At 35.6% G+C, this 14,708-nt stretch overlaps 1 protein-coding gene across 2 annotated transcripts in view; it reads left to right on the top strand.

Moving 5' to 3' along the window:
- LOC127569755 (gamma-aminobutyric acid receptor subunit beta-2) overlaps window positions 1-13,422 on the top strand; it is a 176,992-nt gene extending 163,570 nt beyond the window's left edge. For both annotated transcript variants that reach the window (XM_052014614.1, XM_052014615.1), the window contains exons 8-9: window positions 76-317; window positions 5,009-13,422. In XM_052014614.1, the coding sequence (XP_051870574.1) occupies window positions 76-317; window positions 5,009-5,356 (590 nt within the window). In that variant the 3' untranslated portion in view covers window positions 5,357-13,422. The remainder of the gene's footprint in view (window positions 1-75; window positions 318-5,008) is intronic.
- Window positions 13,423-14,708: the final 1,286 nt, after the last annotated feature.

Genomic DNA, 14,708 nt, shown 5'->3' on the forward strand with positions numbered 1-14,708 from the left:
TACTATCTGACAGAAGAATGCAAGTTATAAATGTTGATAATCACACATTCAGAATTATTACATAATACTTTACAGGTATTACCACGGTACTTACTATGACTACAATCAATACCCATCTCCGGGAGACTCTTCCAAAGATCCCCTATGTTAAAGCTATTGATATGTACCTGATGTGCTGCTTTGTGTTTGTTTTTTTGGCCCTTCTGGAGTATGCACTGGTTAACTACATCTTTTTTGGAAGAGGACCACAGCGGCAAAAAAAGATTGCAGAGAAAGCAGCAAAAGCCAACAATGAGAAGATAAGAGCAGAAGCCAAGGTAGTATCTTGAAGGAGGGTGTCAGACTGAAACATGTCCTACAGCTTTATAATTAATGCTTTTGCATGTGAATGCTTAAAATCAGTGGCTCTTAAAACAATGGGTCACAACTAGAAGAAGGTCACAATACCCCTTCAGTGGGTTACAGGCTTTGCTAAAGGATGGGGATGGATTCATTCTGTGGGCACCACTTGCTTCACTGGCTACCCCCATCTCGAATATCATATCCTACATTGCTTGCAATGCATTACTTGAATGTGCCCTGCCAAAAGCAGTTGGCATTGAATGAATGGCCAGGAGTCCCAGAAACTTTCTCTGGAGGGAAATTTGTGAGGGAGACAGAATGAAGTTCACACTAGACCAGAGACTTTGGGTGGTATAGTTACTGGGACTGGGGAGTGCCTCACTCCAGGAAAGAATGAGTGGTTAGAGTTTGAAGAAAGGTTGTGAAGGAATAGGAGAGCAGGGGTTGAAGTGGGGGTGAGAGATAAGGAGGGGATCTGAGTACAGGGATTAGTGGAGGGAGGACTGATGGACAGATAGGGTTATGGCAAAGGGGGGACTGAAATGAGAGGGTAAGGGAAGGGAATGCTGAGGAAGAGTGTGTGGTCAGACTGTGACTGTATGCAGGAATATACATACCATCACCCTGATACTAGAGTCTACAATTTGTTTCCTGTATTTTTATTTTCATAGTCTAGTGTTATCCACTTGTCTTGCTGACCCACAACATTTGTGGGTTTTCAGTTAGATGGGGTTCTGATGTATTACATTTAATTTTCAATAGAATTATCACCAGTAATGAAAATTTTGAAGGTAGATTAAAGAAGTACAATAATTGAACATATTATTAGAGCAATTAAACCATGAAAGATGACTAGTGAACACAGTTTGCCAGGAACAGGAATGGGAAACCATCTCATTGTCAAATGTAGGATGGAACTTCAGAAGGCAGTGAACCATTGCTTTTGGGTCATGGCAGAAAAATTTTAAGAACCTCTGCTTTAGGTGATATATTATTGGGAGGTCCAGCATTATTTTGTTGTTGTAAAGAAAAAGAGGGAAATAGAATAATGGTATTAATTCCTTTTTACCTACCATCGGTCGCTCAGCTAGAAAAAGTTTATATATACTGGCAGTTTGCCTGCCATGTTGAAAGCAAAGCAAATATCATATATTTCAAACTTGTGCAATCGTATGTAATCATATGCCTTGGTCAGTTTGTTATTTTGTTAATTGTGATGGTGAATCTTTTGTCACCCACAAGGCAGAAATTATGGGATATATCTTTATATACTTCCCTATCCCTAATGAAAATCAAAAACTGGAGATGCTGGAAATCTGCAGAAAATGCTAGAAACACTCAGCAGGTCAAATAGCAACTATGGAAATGGATTGATTTTCATTGTTTTAGGTTGAAGATTATTCTTTAGAATTGGGAAGCAGTAAAAACAAGTGGTTTTAAATTGCAGGAAGGGTGGGGGGAAGGGTGAAGAATGGATCAGACAGAGTGAATATCTTTAATCAAGTGGGGCCGGAGTTGCTATGGTGATCAGCTATTGAAGAAGTCATCTGGTTGATAAGTTAATGAGGGAAACAAAGAAACACGTAAAAGCTGTGAAATGCCCAGCAGATCAGACAGTGTTAGTGGAGAGAGCAAAATAGAGTTAATGTTAGAGACAGATAACTTGTAGCAGAACTGGCTGGTTCTGATACAATAATAGCAAGTTACTTGAACTTGTTAAATTCATTATCAAGTCCAGAAGACTGTAACATACCAAGTCAGAAGATTGTGCTGTTGCTCAAGCTTGCATTGAGCCTTGTTATAAAGTGCAGCAGGCCACCGACAAGTGGATCAGAATGGGCGTGGAACAGAAAATTAAACTGACCAGACCACAGAAAGCTCAGGGTCATACAAGTGGACTGAAAGCAGGTGCTCTGCGAAGTGGTCACCCAGTCTTAGTTTCTGCAATGTAGGGGAGACCACATCATGACCACTGAATGCAATATACTAGATTGGGAGAAGTGCAAGGGAATTGCTGCTTCATGAACCTATCCACCAAATGTTTCATCAGCAGCTTATTACTATGGCAACCCTGTCCTCACCCTATCAGAAATATTCCCTTTGTCTTATCCGTTCCTCTTCTATCCTCTCTGTAACTTTATCTTGTTTTCTTTCTTTAAAAGGAATTTCACCTGAAGTATTAACCCTGTTTCTCTTTCCACAGATGCTGCCTGACCTGCTAATTGCATTTAACATTTTCTGTCTTTTGTTTCTTATTTCTAATGTTTCCTCTATCACCAGAAGAATAGGATCCATAGTTGAATCGCACATTTATGTGCCATTAGTATTTTCATCAACATCAACTTTTCTAGTTTGGCTATAATCAATTCAATGAAATACACAGAATAAGAGTACTGATCTAATGCCAATGTTATTTGGTTATCATTAAAAATGGAGACAGGATAAGTTGGGTTGATGGAGGTGGAAATCAGAAAGGGTAGGTAAATTGTGTGGTTATCTGTCCTATAAAGTTACCATAGAACAATACAGCACAATACAGGCCCTTCGGCCCACCATGTTGTGCCGACCTTCAAACCACACCTAAGACTATCTAACCCCTTCCTCCCACATATCCCTCTATCTTAAATTCCTCCATATGCTTATCTAACCATCTCTTGAACTTGGCAACATATCAGCCTCCACCACCACCCCAGGCAGCGTATTCCATGCACCAACCACTCTCTGGGTGAAAAACCTCCCTCTGACATCTCCCTTGAACTTCCCACCCATTACCTTGAAGCCATGCCCTCTTGTATTGAGCATTGGTGCCCTGGGAAAGAGGCACTGGCTGTCCACTCTATCTATTCCTCCTAATATTTTGTATACCTCTATCATGTCTCCCCTCATCCTCCTTCTCTCCAATGAGTAAAGCCCTAGCTCCTTTAGAGTCTCCTCATAATCCATACTCTCTAATCCAGGCAGCATCCTGGTAAATCTCCTCTGCACCCTTTCCAACGCCTCCACATCCTTCCTATAATGAGGTGATCAGAACTGGACACAGTACTCTAAGTGTGGTCTAACTCTAAGTGTGGACTGTGCAACTCGGGTGACATACATGCTGACAAGAGTCAAGCAGTTAAATCAGTGATGCACAAATTATCTTGCCTCTGAGTGGTGAGTTGCCCACACTCAATTCCCCTACCTGTACTTAAATTCTTTGGCAACTTGGTCACCAAGTTGGCTCCTGATCAACCCTAAACACAGCCTTTCTTCTGGGAGTGACAAGGCCCTCCCACAATTGTAAACCCTACTTTCAGAACAGCTCTCATAGCCTGTTAAGCCATACCCCCACAGTTACCAGTTTTCAAAATCCTTTGCATGTGAATTTCTCTGTCATTCACAGATTGAAAAATATTCAAAGACTATTAAAAATTAATAATATTTAAACTTTGAAAAATGTAACACCTTACACAAATATAAAAAAATAGAATATTAAAAGGCAAGAAAAGACATGATTAGGGTGGAATGCTGGGACAGCTGGTAGAGCTGCTGGGAATGTGGGGAGAATAAAATGGCATTAGTGTAAGTGGGTGCTTGATGGTCAGTGCAGGCTCTGGACAATAGAACCTTTTTTGTGCTATACGAATCTATGATTTTATAACTAAAAACATTTAAGTTAATAATTAAAAGCATTTAAATTACTTGGACCTTCAGCAAATATTTAAAATCCATCAAGTTAGAAAAAGTAAATTATTTTATAATCTAAGTAAAGATGTAGGCAGATACATTTCAAAATCAATTGACTGCATCCCCACGTTAGCTCATCTGCTGCTTGAACGTCATACTTGCCTTTGTTGCTGTGACAACTATTCCAACACACACCTGATTGGCCTCCCACTTTGTAGTCTCTGTATACATGAGGTCAACTATATCCTTGCTATTTGTTTTGTAAATTTCACCAAATCATTTTTCATCTATTATCCCTATGTTTTCTGACCAACACTGGCTTCCAGTTAAACAACTGCTTGATTTTTTAAAAAAATGCTTATCCTTATATCAAATCTTTCCTTGATCTTGCCCCTCCTTTTTTGTGTAATCTTTCAAGTTGTAAAAACCCTCCAGGATATCTGTATTCCTCCAATTAAGGTATCCCCAAACATTATACTGTGTTATTGGTGGCTTTCACTTCCAAGGCTCTTAGCTCCTTCCCTAAACTTCCCCATCTGTCAAACACTTCTTCCTTTAAGCTACTCCTTAAAACCTATGTCTTTAACCAAACCTTTAGTCATCTATCCTCATTTTCTTATGTGGTTCGACATCAGTTTTGTACTTAAGACCACCCTATGAAGTGTCTTTAGGTACCTTTTATTTTGATGACTCCACACAAATGAAAGTTGTTTTTGTATATCAATGAAATATTTGGTTTCATAGCAGTAACGAGCATGACATTTTTTTTATCATTCCAAAAAAGTTAGAATATTACAGCTGTATGTGTATGGTAATTATATGAGGAAAATGATCAAGGTCCTATATTACCTATGGGAGAGATTTTTTTTAATATAAAATTATTTAGAATCTAGTTAAAATTGTGATGATGCCAATTCAAATAAGCTATTGAAGTTTTAAGAAAATGAGCTGATGAAAAATGTTTCTTGATCTTACAAATTGTTATTTTCTTCACCTGTAGATGGATCCACATGAAAATATTCTCCTGAGCACACTCGAGATTAAGAATGAAATGAGTGCTGCTGAGATCACAATGGGTATCGGTGATCCCAGAAGTACCATGATGCCATATGACAGCTCTGGTATTCAATACAGGAAGGCAGGATTGTCCAGGCACAATTTTGGTAGGAGCGCCTTGGAAAGACACGTAGCCCAAAAGAAGAGCAGGCTACGGAGACGTGCTTCCCAATTGAAAATTAATATCCCAGATTTGACTGATGTGAATGCCATTGACAAGTGGTCACGGATGATATTTCCCCTTGTTTTTGGATTTTTCAATGTAGTCTACTGGCTGTATTATGTGAATTAAGCTGAAGAATGTGCACAGACAGTATCTTTACACATTTTATTTGTTTTGCAACAAGGTGGAACCATCGTTTTGAATATGAGGTTGTTGAGAACAAATTTTGCATGCACTTTAACTCCTAAATGGCTGGCTCTATTGAATTCTTCATTGATTAAGTTCTGTTAATTGAAACATTTTGCTGTGTCTGTGATTCTATTTATCACAATTAAATTATGAAGTAATATTTTTCTTTCTTATAATATATCTGCCTCAGATCAGTCTACATAGCTATCACATCAAAATGTGTTTATTTAAAAATGGTTCAATTGATAATGTAGCTGTAATTTTTCATTTAAGAGCAAAAACCACTCTTTATTTTCAGTTATGATTAAGCAGTAACTTCAACAATATTTTATATTATTTTGAGCATGTTCAACACACAATGCTAGTTTGTCAAAACAGCCTTCATATTCAAGGCTGAGAGGCAACGATGCATGCAGGGTGATTAAGAGCTGCTATTCATGTAAACAAAAAAATATAACTTTTCAAACTGAAGACATCAGGATACAAAGTCTAAAGTAGACCTTCAAAATAATGTTAGAACTAGAGTTGCAATGCCACATTTGCCTCTTACAGATCTTGTAAAATTACATCAAATCCAAATCCTAAAGAGATATCATATTTATATACACATTACAGAGCATTTCAAATGAAAATGTTGATCATGTCAAGGAATATGTACATTGCCTTTGTGGAAATTATGTCATTAATACATTCAAATTAGCATGCAAATATTTTATACCATTGACTATTGAAAAGGTGAAAACCTAATGCCTCATGTGTACTAAAGATCAAATTTAATAGTAAATTCCCAAGTTGCAAAAGATGGCTGGCCAGTAACTTTTAAATGTTGCAGACTTTTTACAGCTGTTTGATTACCTGTTAGCCTGCCATAAAGAAATCCATGTATTAATAATTAACAGCTGTTCCAGTCTTTGCTCAATATAGAAAGTCTTCAAATTCTCAGAGAAAGAACTGTTTCATTCATCTATTTGTTCGATTTGTTGAAAACATTTTTGATCTGTAGGTACCCATCATGAGCATGAATAAAAAGCACATTTTGACTTTTAACTCTATAATGGAAAATTTACCAATGGGAACCAATAATGGTCCAACACTATTCTCTATTGCTGCCAGAAACAATGCACTCTTAAAATCATATAAACCTTGTGTTTTAATAATTTTTAATGTGCCAAAGTATAATAATTTTTCTTCATTTATTAGAACATGTTTTGTTTCTTTCAGCTAATTGTAGGCAACGTTTCTAATCCAGCAATTCTCTTTTCCTCCTACACAGTCCCATGAAATATGTTAATCATAGTTGAAATATTGGCCATACAGAAAATGTATTTATGACAAACATCAATGTGAAATGATTTTAATTGCTTGGAGTTGAAAACATTCTACTTAAGTTAATATAATTCTATTATCATGGATCATTTGTAAGGAGAATTTTCTGTTCAGTTTCATGTATATATTATAAAAATCAGTTTCCTGTAAGCTTTTATAAAAAAAGATTTGATTTTGTATTGTGTCAAAAAGTTAAGTTTGTAAATTGTATCATCTGTTAACCAGCAAACATAATTGTATTGGTCCATTGTTATATAGGGGTAATATCAGCAATGTAAATTAGACAGCTAAATGGTATTCAAGGAGACATTAACAAGTGCAAAAGCTATTTTTATAGTTAAGATTATTTTGTACACACAGAAAGATTTATGTAGTGCAGTTACGTCAGAGTTAAGATCTGGTGTAGATAAATAGAGAATGAAAATTTGTGCTGCTGTGGGGACCTGAATATTGTATGAAGACATTCACTTTATTTCCTCATTACCTGAATTAGAATCCAACTAGGTTAAAGGTAACTATTTCTGAATTTCAAGGACATCTAAGTGGTGTAGCTTAGCACATGCTGTCTTTTGGTAATTGAGTGTGGTTTCAGTGTAGTGAAAAAGTCAACGCCTTTCATTGATATAGAAGTTTTAATGATTTTCCACCTGCAATGAGATTAGTCTGGTGAGTTTCTATCAAATTCCTTATCTGAGTAAATCCATAAAGCAAACAATTTTTTTTAAAAGTAGGGTGCAGCGATAAATCTGACCACATTAAGTTTGCATTCACATTAGATTCCATTTTCTACATGGAGCCAGCTATTCAGGCGTTATGTGTTTAAAAAGAGCTTGTAAACACAGTATTACAATTACACCAATTGTGATGTGTTGCAGAGCAATTATTTATATATATAAATATAAATATATATATATATAACACACACACACACACACACATATATAAAAATTTGTGGGCAGGTAGTATATTTTTAGTTACAATGCAGATTCATCCATTATTTTAATTTGGTTTCAATACTTTATAAATATTTACATAAGCAATGCTTTGTATTTTTCATGGGAATTATAATTATAAATGGGTTGGATATGGGTAACTCATTTAAAAACTCATCAAGCATATAAAGAGAATTGTAAAGAAAAAAATAAGATGAAACATTTTGGTACTTTGAGAGAGCCAGGGGATTTAGTGTGCATGGCAATATTTTCTTGAACTGTTCTCTTTGGAGTTGTGCATACAATTCAGATCTGATTTTTGCCCCAGATGCTTGGTAAGAAAATAAAGGTAACTTCAGCAGCTAAAGTTGTTCACCCAAAATTGACCAGCAAAAATGCTTCAAGCAAGCACTAATGTGAAAAATTGCATTACATATTTATATGGTACACGTACATTATGTGCAACACAACTTCAGTCATTGCAAATGCCAATTTGTAAAGAACTGAAAACACCAATTTCATACAAATGCTTCATAAACGAATCAATCTTATAGGGTACAATAATACTGTAATGCTCCATTTTTAGTTTTCCTTTTAACCAAAGCTAAAAGAATTTTGGGACTGAAGTACAGTTTGATAATTCAACATCAACAGTTGCTAGTGCTATTTTGCATTTCTAGAATGTCACTTTGATTGTAGAGGTAGATGTCCTTGATCTGTGATATTTACCAACAGGATATTAACAAATTGGTGGGTTTTGTTCCTGGTGTCAGAAACTGCCAAATGCAGTTACATCACCAATTTGTACATAGTTAATTTGCAATATCATTGGAAGGGTTGAACGTACTAAGAAATCGACTAAGATATCAGTGAGGCACAAAAATGTTGGAAATACGGAGCAAGTCAGTCAGCGCTTATGGAAAGAGAAACAGAGTTAATATCTCAGGTCAAAGACCCTTCATTTAATGAGACTTCAACCTGAACTATTAACTCTGTTTCTCTTTCCATAAAAGCTGCCTGACTTTGCAGAGTATTTATTGCATTTTGTTTTTTATTTCTGATTTCCATCATCTGTAGTTTTGATTTTCATTTCAGTGAGACAAATCTATTGAACTAATATAGCTTCAAGTTAAAGGTAGAAAATTTCCTTTATATATTATCTTGAGAGACATTTGGTTATTTTTCTGTACTGTGTACTAATATTTGCAGAAACTGAGGCATTTCAGCAGTTTCCACCAGGCATCATATAAATTATCAACAACAATAATCTGAACAGCACATCATCAAAATATTTATGAAAGGTTGCAGTATCATAATTGCTAAAGTTCTGACTACCTACTGGTCTAGTCTTTGGATGATTATGGAACACTTTTACAGAGAATGTTGTATTGGGTGTTCATCAGTTAGGAAAGAGGAAATGGGTGTCATGGGCCTGGACCTTATTTAAGGTATCTAAATTCACTATAAAGTATGGAATTGAAATTTTCACTAGATGCCTGTAAAATGATGCATTTTACAGGCATCTAGTGAAAATTCCAATCCATCATCACCCTTAAACAAGTCAATGATCATCATGACCTTGGATATGTTTTCATAGCAGAAACTATATTGGATGAATAGATGTAGCATTAAGAAAATGGTAAGTTGAAGCAAAAGTTTCATATAATAAACAGATAAGTATAGAAATTAAAAATGAATTGGATATTTGCCACATAACTTTTTTACTAATGCAGCAAATGTTTATTTTCCTTTAACATTAATTGTCAAATGTGAGGTTGAGAATTGGTTTGATCACTTTATGTAGTGCATTGTGTACTAACTTTTTTTAATACCAATAGAATATGGCTAAATATGATGATTGTTTCCCCAGACATCTGTGATTTCAGAAAATCAAAACCATTTTTATTTCTTTTGTATCCCCTAATATTATGAACAACACATTCTGAATCAAATTTCTTCCTAATCAAACAACTTCAAAGATAACTTCACATTTGGCCCATTCAGTTGTTGTACATCACCTAATGTCTAGTGGCAGGTCTATTAATTCACTACATTCTGTGGTGCACAGTGCTAAAAAGACAGCTCATCCTGATTATACACCAGTGTAATAAAAGATCAAATAATTAATATCATATTCTATTCAAGTAGTTAATTTGAAAAATGGCTATCTCTAGAAAAGATCACTGCTGATTTTGAACCTTTTATTCATTTTTCTGGATCATCAACAACAAATCTAGAACTTATTGCCCATGCAAAATTGCCCTTGGGAAAGGTTGCCCTGGTGACAAAGCACTGCCTTGAACTGTTGTAGACCTGGAAACAAAGTTCAGGATTTACGCTCAGTGATGCTGAAGGAACAATGATATACTTCCAAGTCAGAATGGTGTGCAACAGAGGGAGCAGTAAGTGGTGGTGTTCACATGCATCTGAAGACCTTACCCTCCATGTGGTAGAAGACAGGGCTTTGGAAGTACTGTTGGAGTGAGGTGAGTAACTGCAGTTTGTAGATGGTACACATTGTAGCCGCTGTGCCCTAGTGGGGGAGGGAATGAACAGTTAGAAGACTGGATGGGGGACCAATTAAGTAGGCTGCTTCAAGATGGTGTTGAATTTCTTGGATGTTATAGGAACTGCTCTTATGCAGGCAAGTGAAGCATGTGCCTTGTAGGTGATGGGAAGTCTTTGGAGAGCAGATGACGATGAGCAACTTCTGACCTGCTTTTTCAACTACAGTATTTATATGGCCTGTTCAGTTGAGTTTTTGGTCAGTGGTGATTCCCAGGATGTTACTAGTGTGGTGTCATTAATACTTCTGACATTAAATAGCATGGTTTGACTTCTTGTTGGAGATGAACATAGTCATGCACAAAAGTGCCAGACAACTACTTGCCAGCTATTACTTCACTGCCAAAATGCAGTTGAGGTTTATCTGAATACACTTGAGGACCACTGTTTTTGAGGAGTTGCAAATGGAATGTAACATTGCACCATTAATTTTATGATAGAAGTAAGGTTTTTTGTTAAGAAGTTGACAAATGTTGGCTTTAGGGCACTGCCCTGAGTAGTTCTTGCAGTAATGTCCTGGGGCTGAGATGATTGACCAAACACAGCTACTTTGTGCAAAATAAGGCTACAGCCATTGAAGTGTTTATGTCTTGATACTCAATAATTTTTATCTTATCAAGGCTCCTTGATCCCACACTTGATTAAATGCCGTCTTGACATCACAGACAGTTTCTCCCACATCACCTATGGAATACTACTCTTTGGTCCATATTTGGACCAAGGCTGCTTTGAGGTCTGGAGCCAAATGTTCCTGGTGATACCCAAACAGCATTGCTGAGTAAGTACTCTTTGATAGCACTGTCAATGACATCTTCCCTTGTTTTACTGCAGATTGAGAGTAAACTGATAAAGTGGTAATTAGCTGCATTGAACTTGTCCAGCTCTTTGTGAACATTTCTGGGTAATTTTCCATAGTGTTGATTAGATGGCAGTGTTGTAACATTACTGGAACAGGTTAGCCAGAGGAGCAGTTCATTCTGGACCACAGGTCTTCAGTACTACAGCTGGGATGCTGTCTGATCGTGTGGACTTTGCTGAATCCAGTATTCTCAGCCACTTCAAATGAATCAAATTGGCTGAAAACTGACTTCCACGATGATGAGATCTCAGGAGGAATTGAGTTAACTCATCCACTTGGCAATTCTGGCTGAATGTAGTTGCAAATATTTCAGCCATATCTTTGGCACTCTCATGGTGGTGTCTGCCATGGTGATAATAGGAATGTTCCATCAGCTATCTCCTCCTATTACTTGTTTAATTATCTGTCACTTCTCATGACTAGATATGACAAGATTGCAAAGCAGTTAAATCTGTCTTTTGTATGTGTTTTCTATTTAGCACATGAGTAATCCTGTGTTCATGTTTACCAGATTAGCATCGCATTTTTGAGTAAACCTGGTGCTGCATACTTCTGCAATTATTAAATCAGGACTGATCTGATTTGTTAGCAGTAGTGAAGTGGAAGCTTTGCCTGGGAGAGAGTCTAAGATTGTGATTGTGTGCATTTCTGTTGCTCTTTGATGGTTCATCCACAGCAGCGCATGTTACAAACATGTTACAAGTTGCTTGTATACTTGCATTTATCTGCTAGGTTGATCATGTTCTTTTCTGTAATAATTTTGATTTTTGTATCATGTTCTTCAGTGCACAGAAACAAATATACAACATCTGATAAACTATAGTTTTTACAAAGTACATTTAACCAGTTTAAGCTGTTGAAAATACACAGATCACAGTAAACAAAACTTCCAACATTTTGCTTTCTCTAACAACATAACTGATTTAATTTCTAAAACCTTTACTATACATCTCTTAAAAGTTCTTAATTTTTTTTGAAAGTTCTTAATCCTTTTATTTTCCAATAATCTTTGGATTCATTTTAAATCTACAAATCATTCAAAAACATCTCAAAACCAGCCAAATTATATGAAAAAAGTTACAAATTAGAAATCAGGAATTAATTCAAAAAAGGATGTCATTATAAGCGAGGTTCTTTAACAGTAAATTACTTGACACCCCCCACCTCCAGAGTGTTCAAATATGTTCATTGTAAGTAACCTTTTTGAAAAATAATCAGCAGTCCAAGGGCACTTTTTTTGGAGCACTGTAGTTGCCAATAGCAAAGAACGTCCATCCATGGAGATTACATTTTGTAGTTGGCATTAAATCCCACTAAATCGTGAAATTTTACCTTGTTCTCTGCTGAAAGCAAAACTTTATAAGAACTTGCTTTAGGTGACTTCAAATTGGTTTGCAAAATAAATCAACTATACTTACTTGGTGGTATCCAAGTGACATAATCTATGTGTATTCCTCCAAACATATGACAGCATACTTTATATAATTAATATAATTTAAAATTGCTGACATCTATGGAAGAAATGCCATTTCTTGGCATTAGTTTACAGCAAAAGGTGACTCACAAATATTCTTAAATACTCAAGGTTATGATTGCAACATTTTTATGGCTTTGGACTTCAAATTTCCCTTTAAATACAGCCTTCACGTGGAAAGCGTTCCTCATGTTTTAAGCCATTTCACCAGATGTATATAGTATTCATTTTGTCACTGATCATCATTCGAGGATGAACTCTTGTAAATATAAGTAGATTTCTTAAAACATTTTTAACTTCTAATTTGTATTTTAATGTAATGTGAATGCTAAAGCAGCTTCATGGTAAAGCTAAAGTGTTTAAACAAGTATGTAAATATTAATGGAGTATACGATTCACACTTGATGGAGGAACTAACTGGTTTGTGTTTTGTTTTATTCAGTTAGAATAATTAGCAGGACAGCTATTTCTAAGCTTTTTGTTTTTTGGGATGAGATGGGGGAGATTATTTTATTTCTTGCAGTAGTTTTCATCAGCCTTATTATAAGTTGAAAAATAGCCTTTTTTGTCTTTGCAATATGCACATTTTCCAATGCTAGAAAATGCAAAGGATGAGTGGACACCATCTTCTCAATACTTCATGTCCACTATTTTGAAGATTATTAATGTTTGAATAGGAGAAATTAATTGAGGGATGTTGATATATTAATTATAAATGAGTCGGGCCATAAGGAATATTTTCGTGACTAAAATTTTCTGCAGCAAATTTCTGCATGTAAATATAAATTACTGTTGGCTAGTGTGTAATTCTTGAAACCAGAATTAATGCAATATAAATAAAGAATTTTAAAAGGACAAAAATATGGATTCTATACTTTTTTTGGAAGATTTCTTTGTTCAATATGGTTTATTCTAACGAGCCAATTCTAAACATTTTTATTAGGAACAGAGCATCAGAGCTGAACTTGTATTCATTTGAGAAAAAGCAACTGAATATGGGTATTTTTAATGCTGTCAACCATGCATAAAACATGTTCAAATCAACTAAGGTATTCTAGACAAAATCATGGAGAAAGAAGATATGAAAATAGAATAGCCAAGTGAGAGTAGAGAATATAAGAACTTGCTCTTTGAAAGGAGACTTCAGAGTTTTGTTGTAAAAAAGATAGTCACCATACAAGATAAGGTAAGAACATAATACCTAAAGTGTGACAATAGTACACAGGTTGAAACTATTGAAAAGTAAGTTTTGATTTAGAAAATAGTTCTTCAAAGGAATGTCCTTTGGCATCAAGGAACAGATTGCAGTTTATGGAAGATACATTTTGATAACAAGGTGGATCACATAAATCATACTGATTTTATATCAGTATTTTTTCCACCAAAATTAAAAGATGCAAGAAATAAACCTCCAGCAGAAAATGCTAAATGAAGATGGCTAGAATCTTATCAGAATACTGATTAAATACTACAAAAATTGGATGTTTCCTTGCTGCCTAGTTTATCAAGTTTTAAAAAAAAGAGAAAATAGAGGTTTCTATTTATAATTGTTTCTGCCAGGTGCCAGAATATTTCTAAGCAAGTGCAATTTGTGGGCTTGCAATTGAAGCAAAAAAAAGATATTTCTTTGAAGTTCCTCCTATGCTGCTAGTATTATTTTGTTGGAAATACAGTGGGCATATGGGGAAAAAAAGCATTTGAAAGATTTCTGTGCGAGATATTCCGACAAAGCATGAAATTGTACTGCCTCTGCCAGTATGCAGATATAGATTAAATGAAGGAAAAAGATTTGGGGATATACAAAGAAGTGTGAGGTTTCAAATTTTGATAGAAGCAATGTGAAGGGACAACATAGACTTACAACACTGTTTTAAAGAGTACCGAATCAGGGACCTGGGCAGTTCATGTGTATCTATCTTTCAGAGTGCCAGGACATATAGAGAGGGTAGCATATGGAATCTTGGGCTTGATAAATACAGGTACTGGGTACAAAGGCAGAGAAGGTATACTGAACCCTTATAAAGCTCTAATCAGGCATAACTAGAGTATTGCATTCCATTCTGACCACCACACTTTTGGAAGATTGTGGAAGGATCTTCAGAGGATGCAGAACAGATTGACTCAAATTCCTCCAGG

Source organism: Pristis pectinata, chromosome 4 (assembly GCF_009764475.1).
Source record: "Pristis pectinata isolate sPriPec2 chromosome 4, sPriPec2.1.pri, whole genome shotgun sequence".
Taxonomy (NCBI): domain Eukaryota; kingdom Metazoa; phylum Chordata; class Chondrichthyes; order Rhinopristiformes; family Pristidae; genus Pristis; species Pristis pectinata.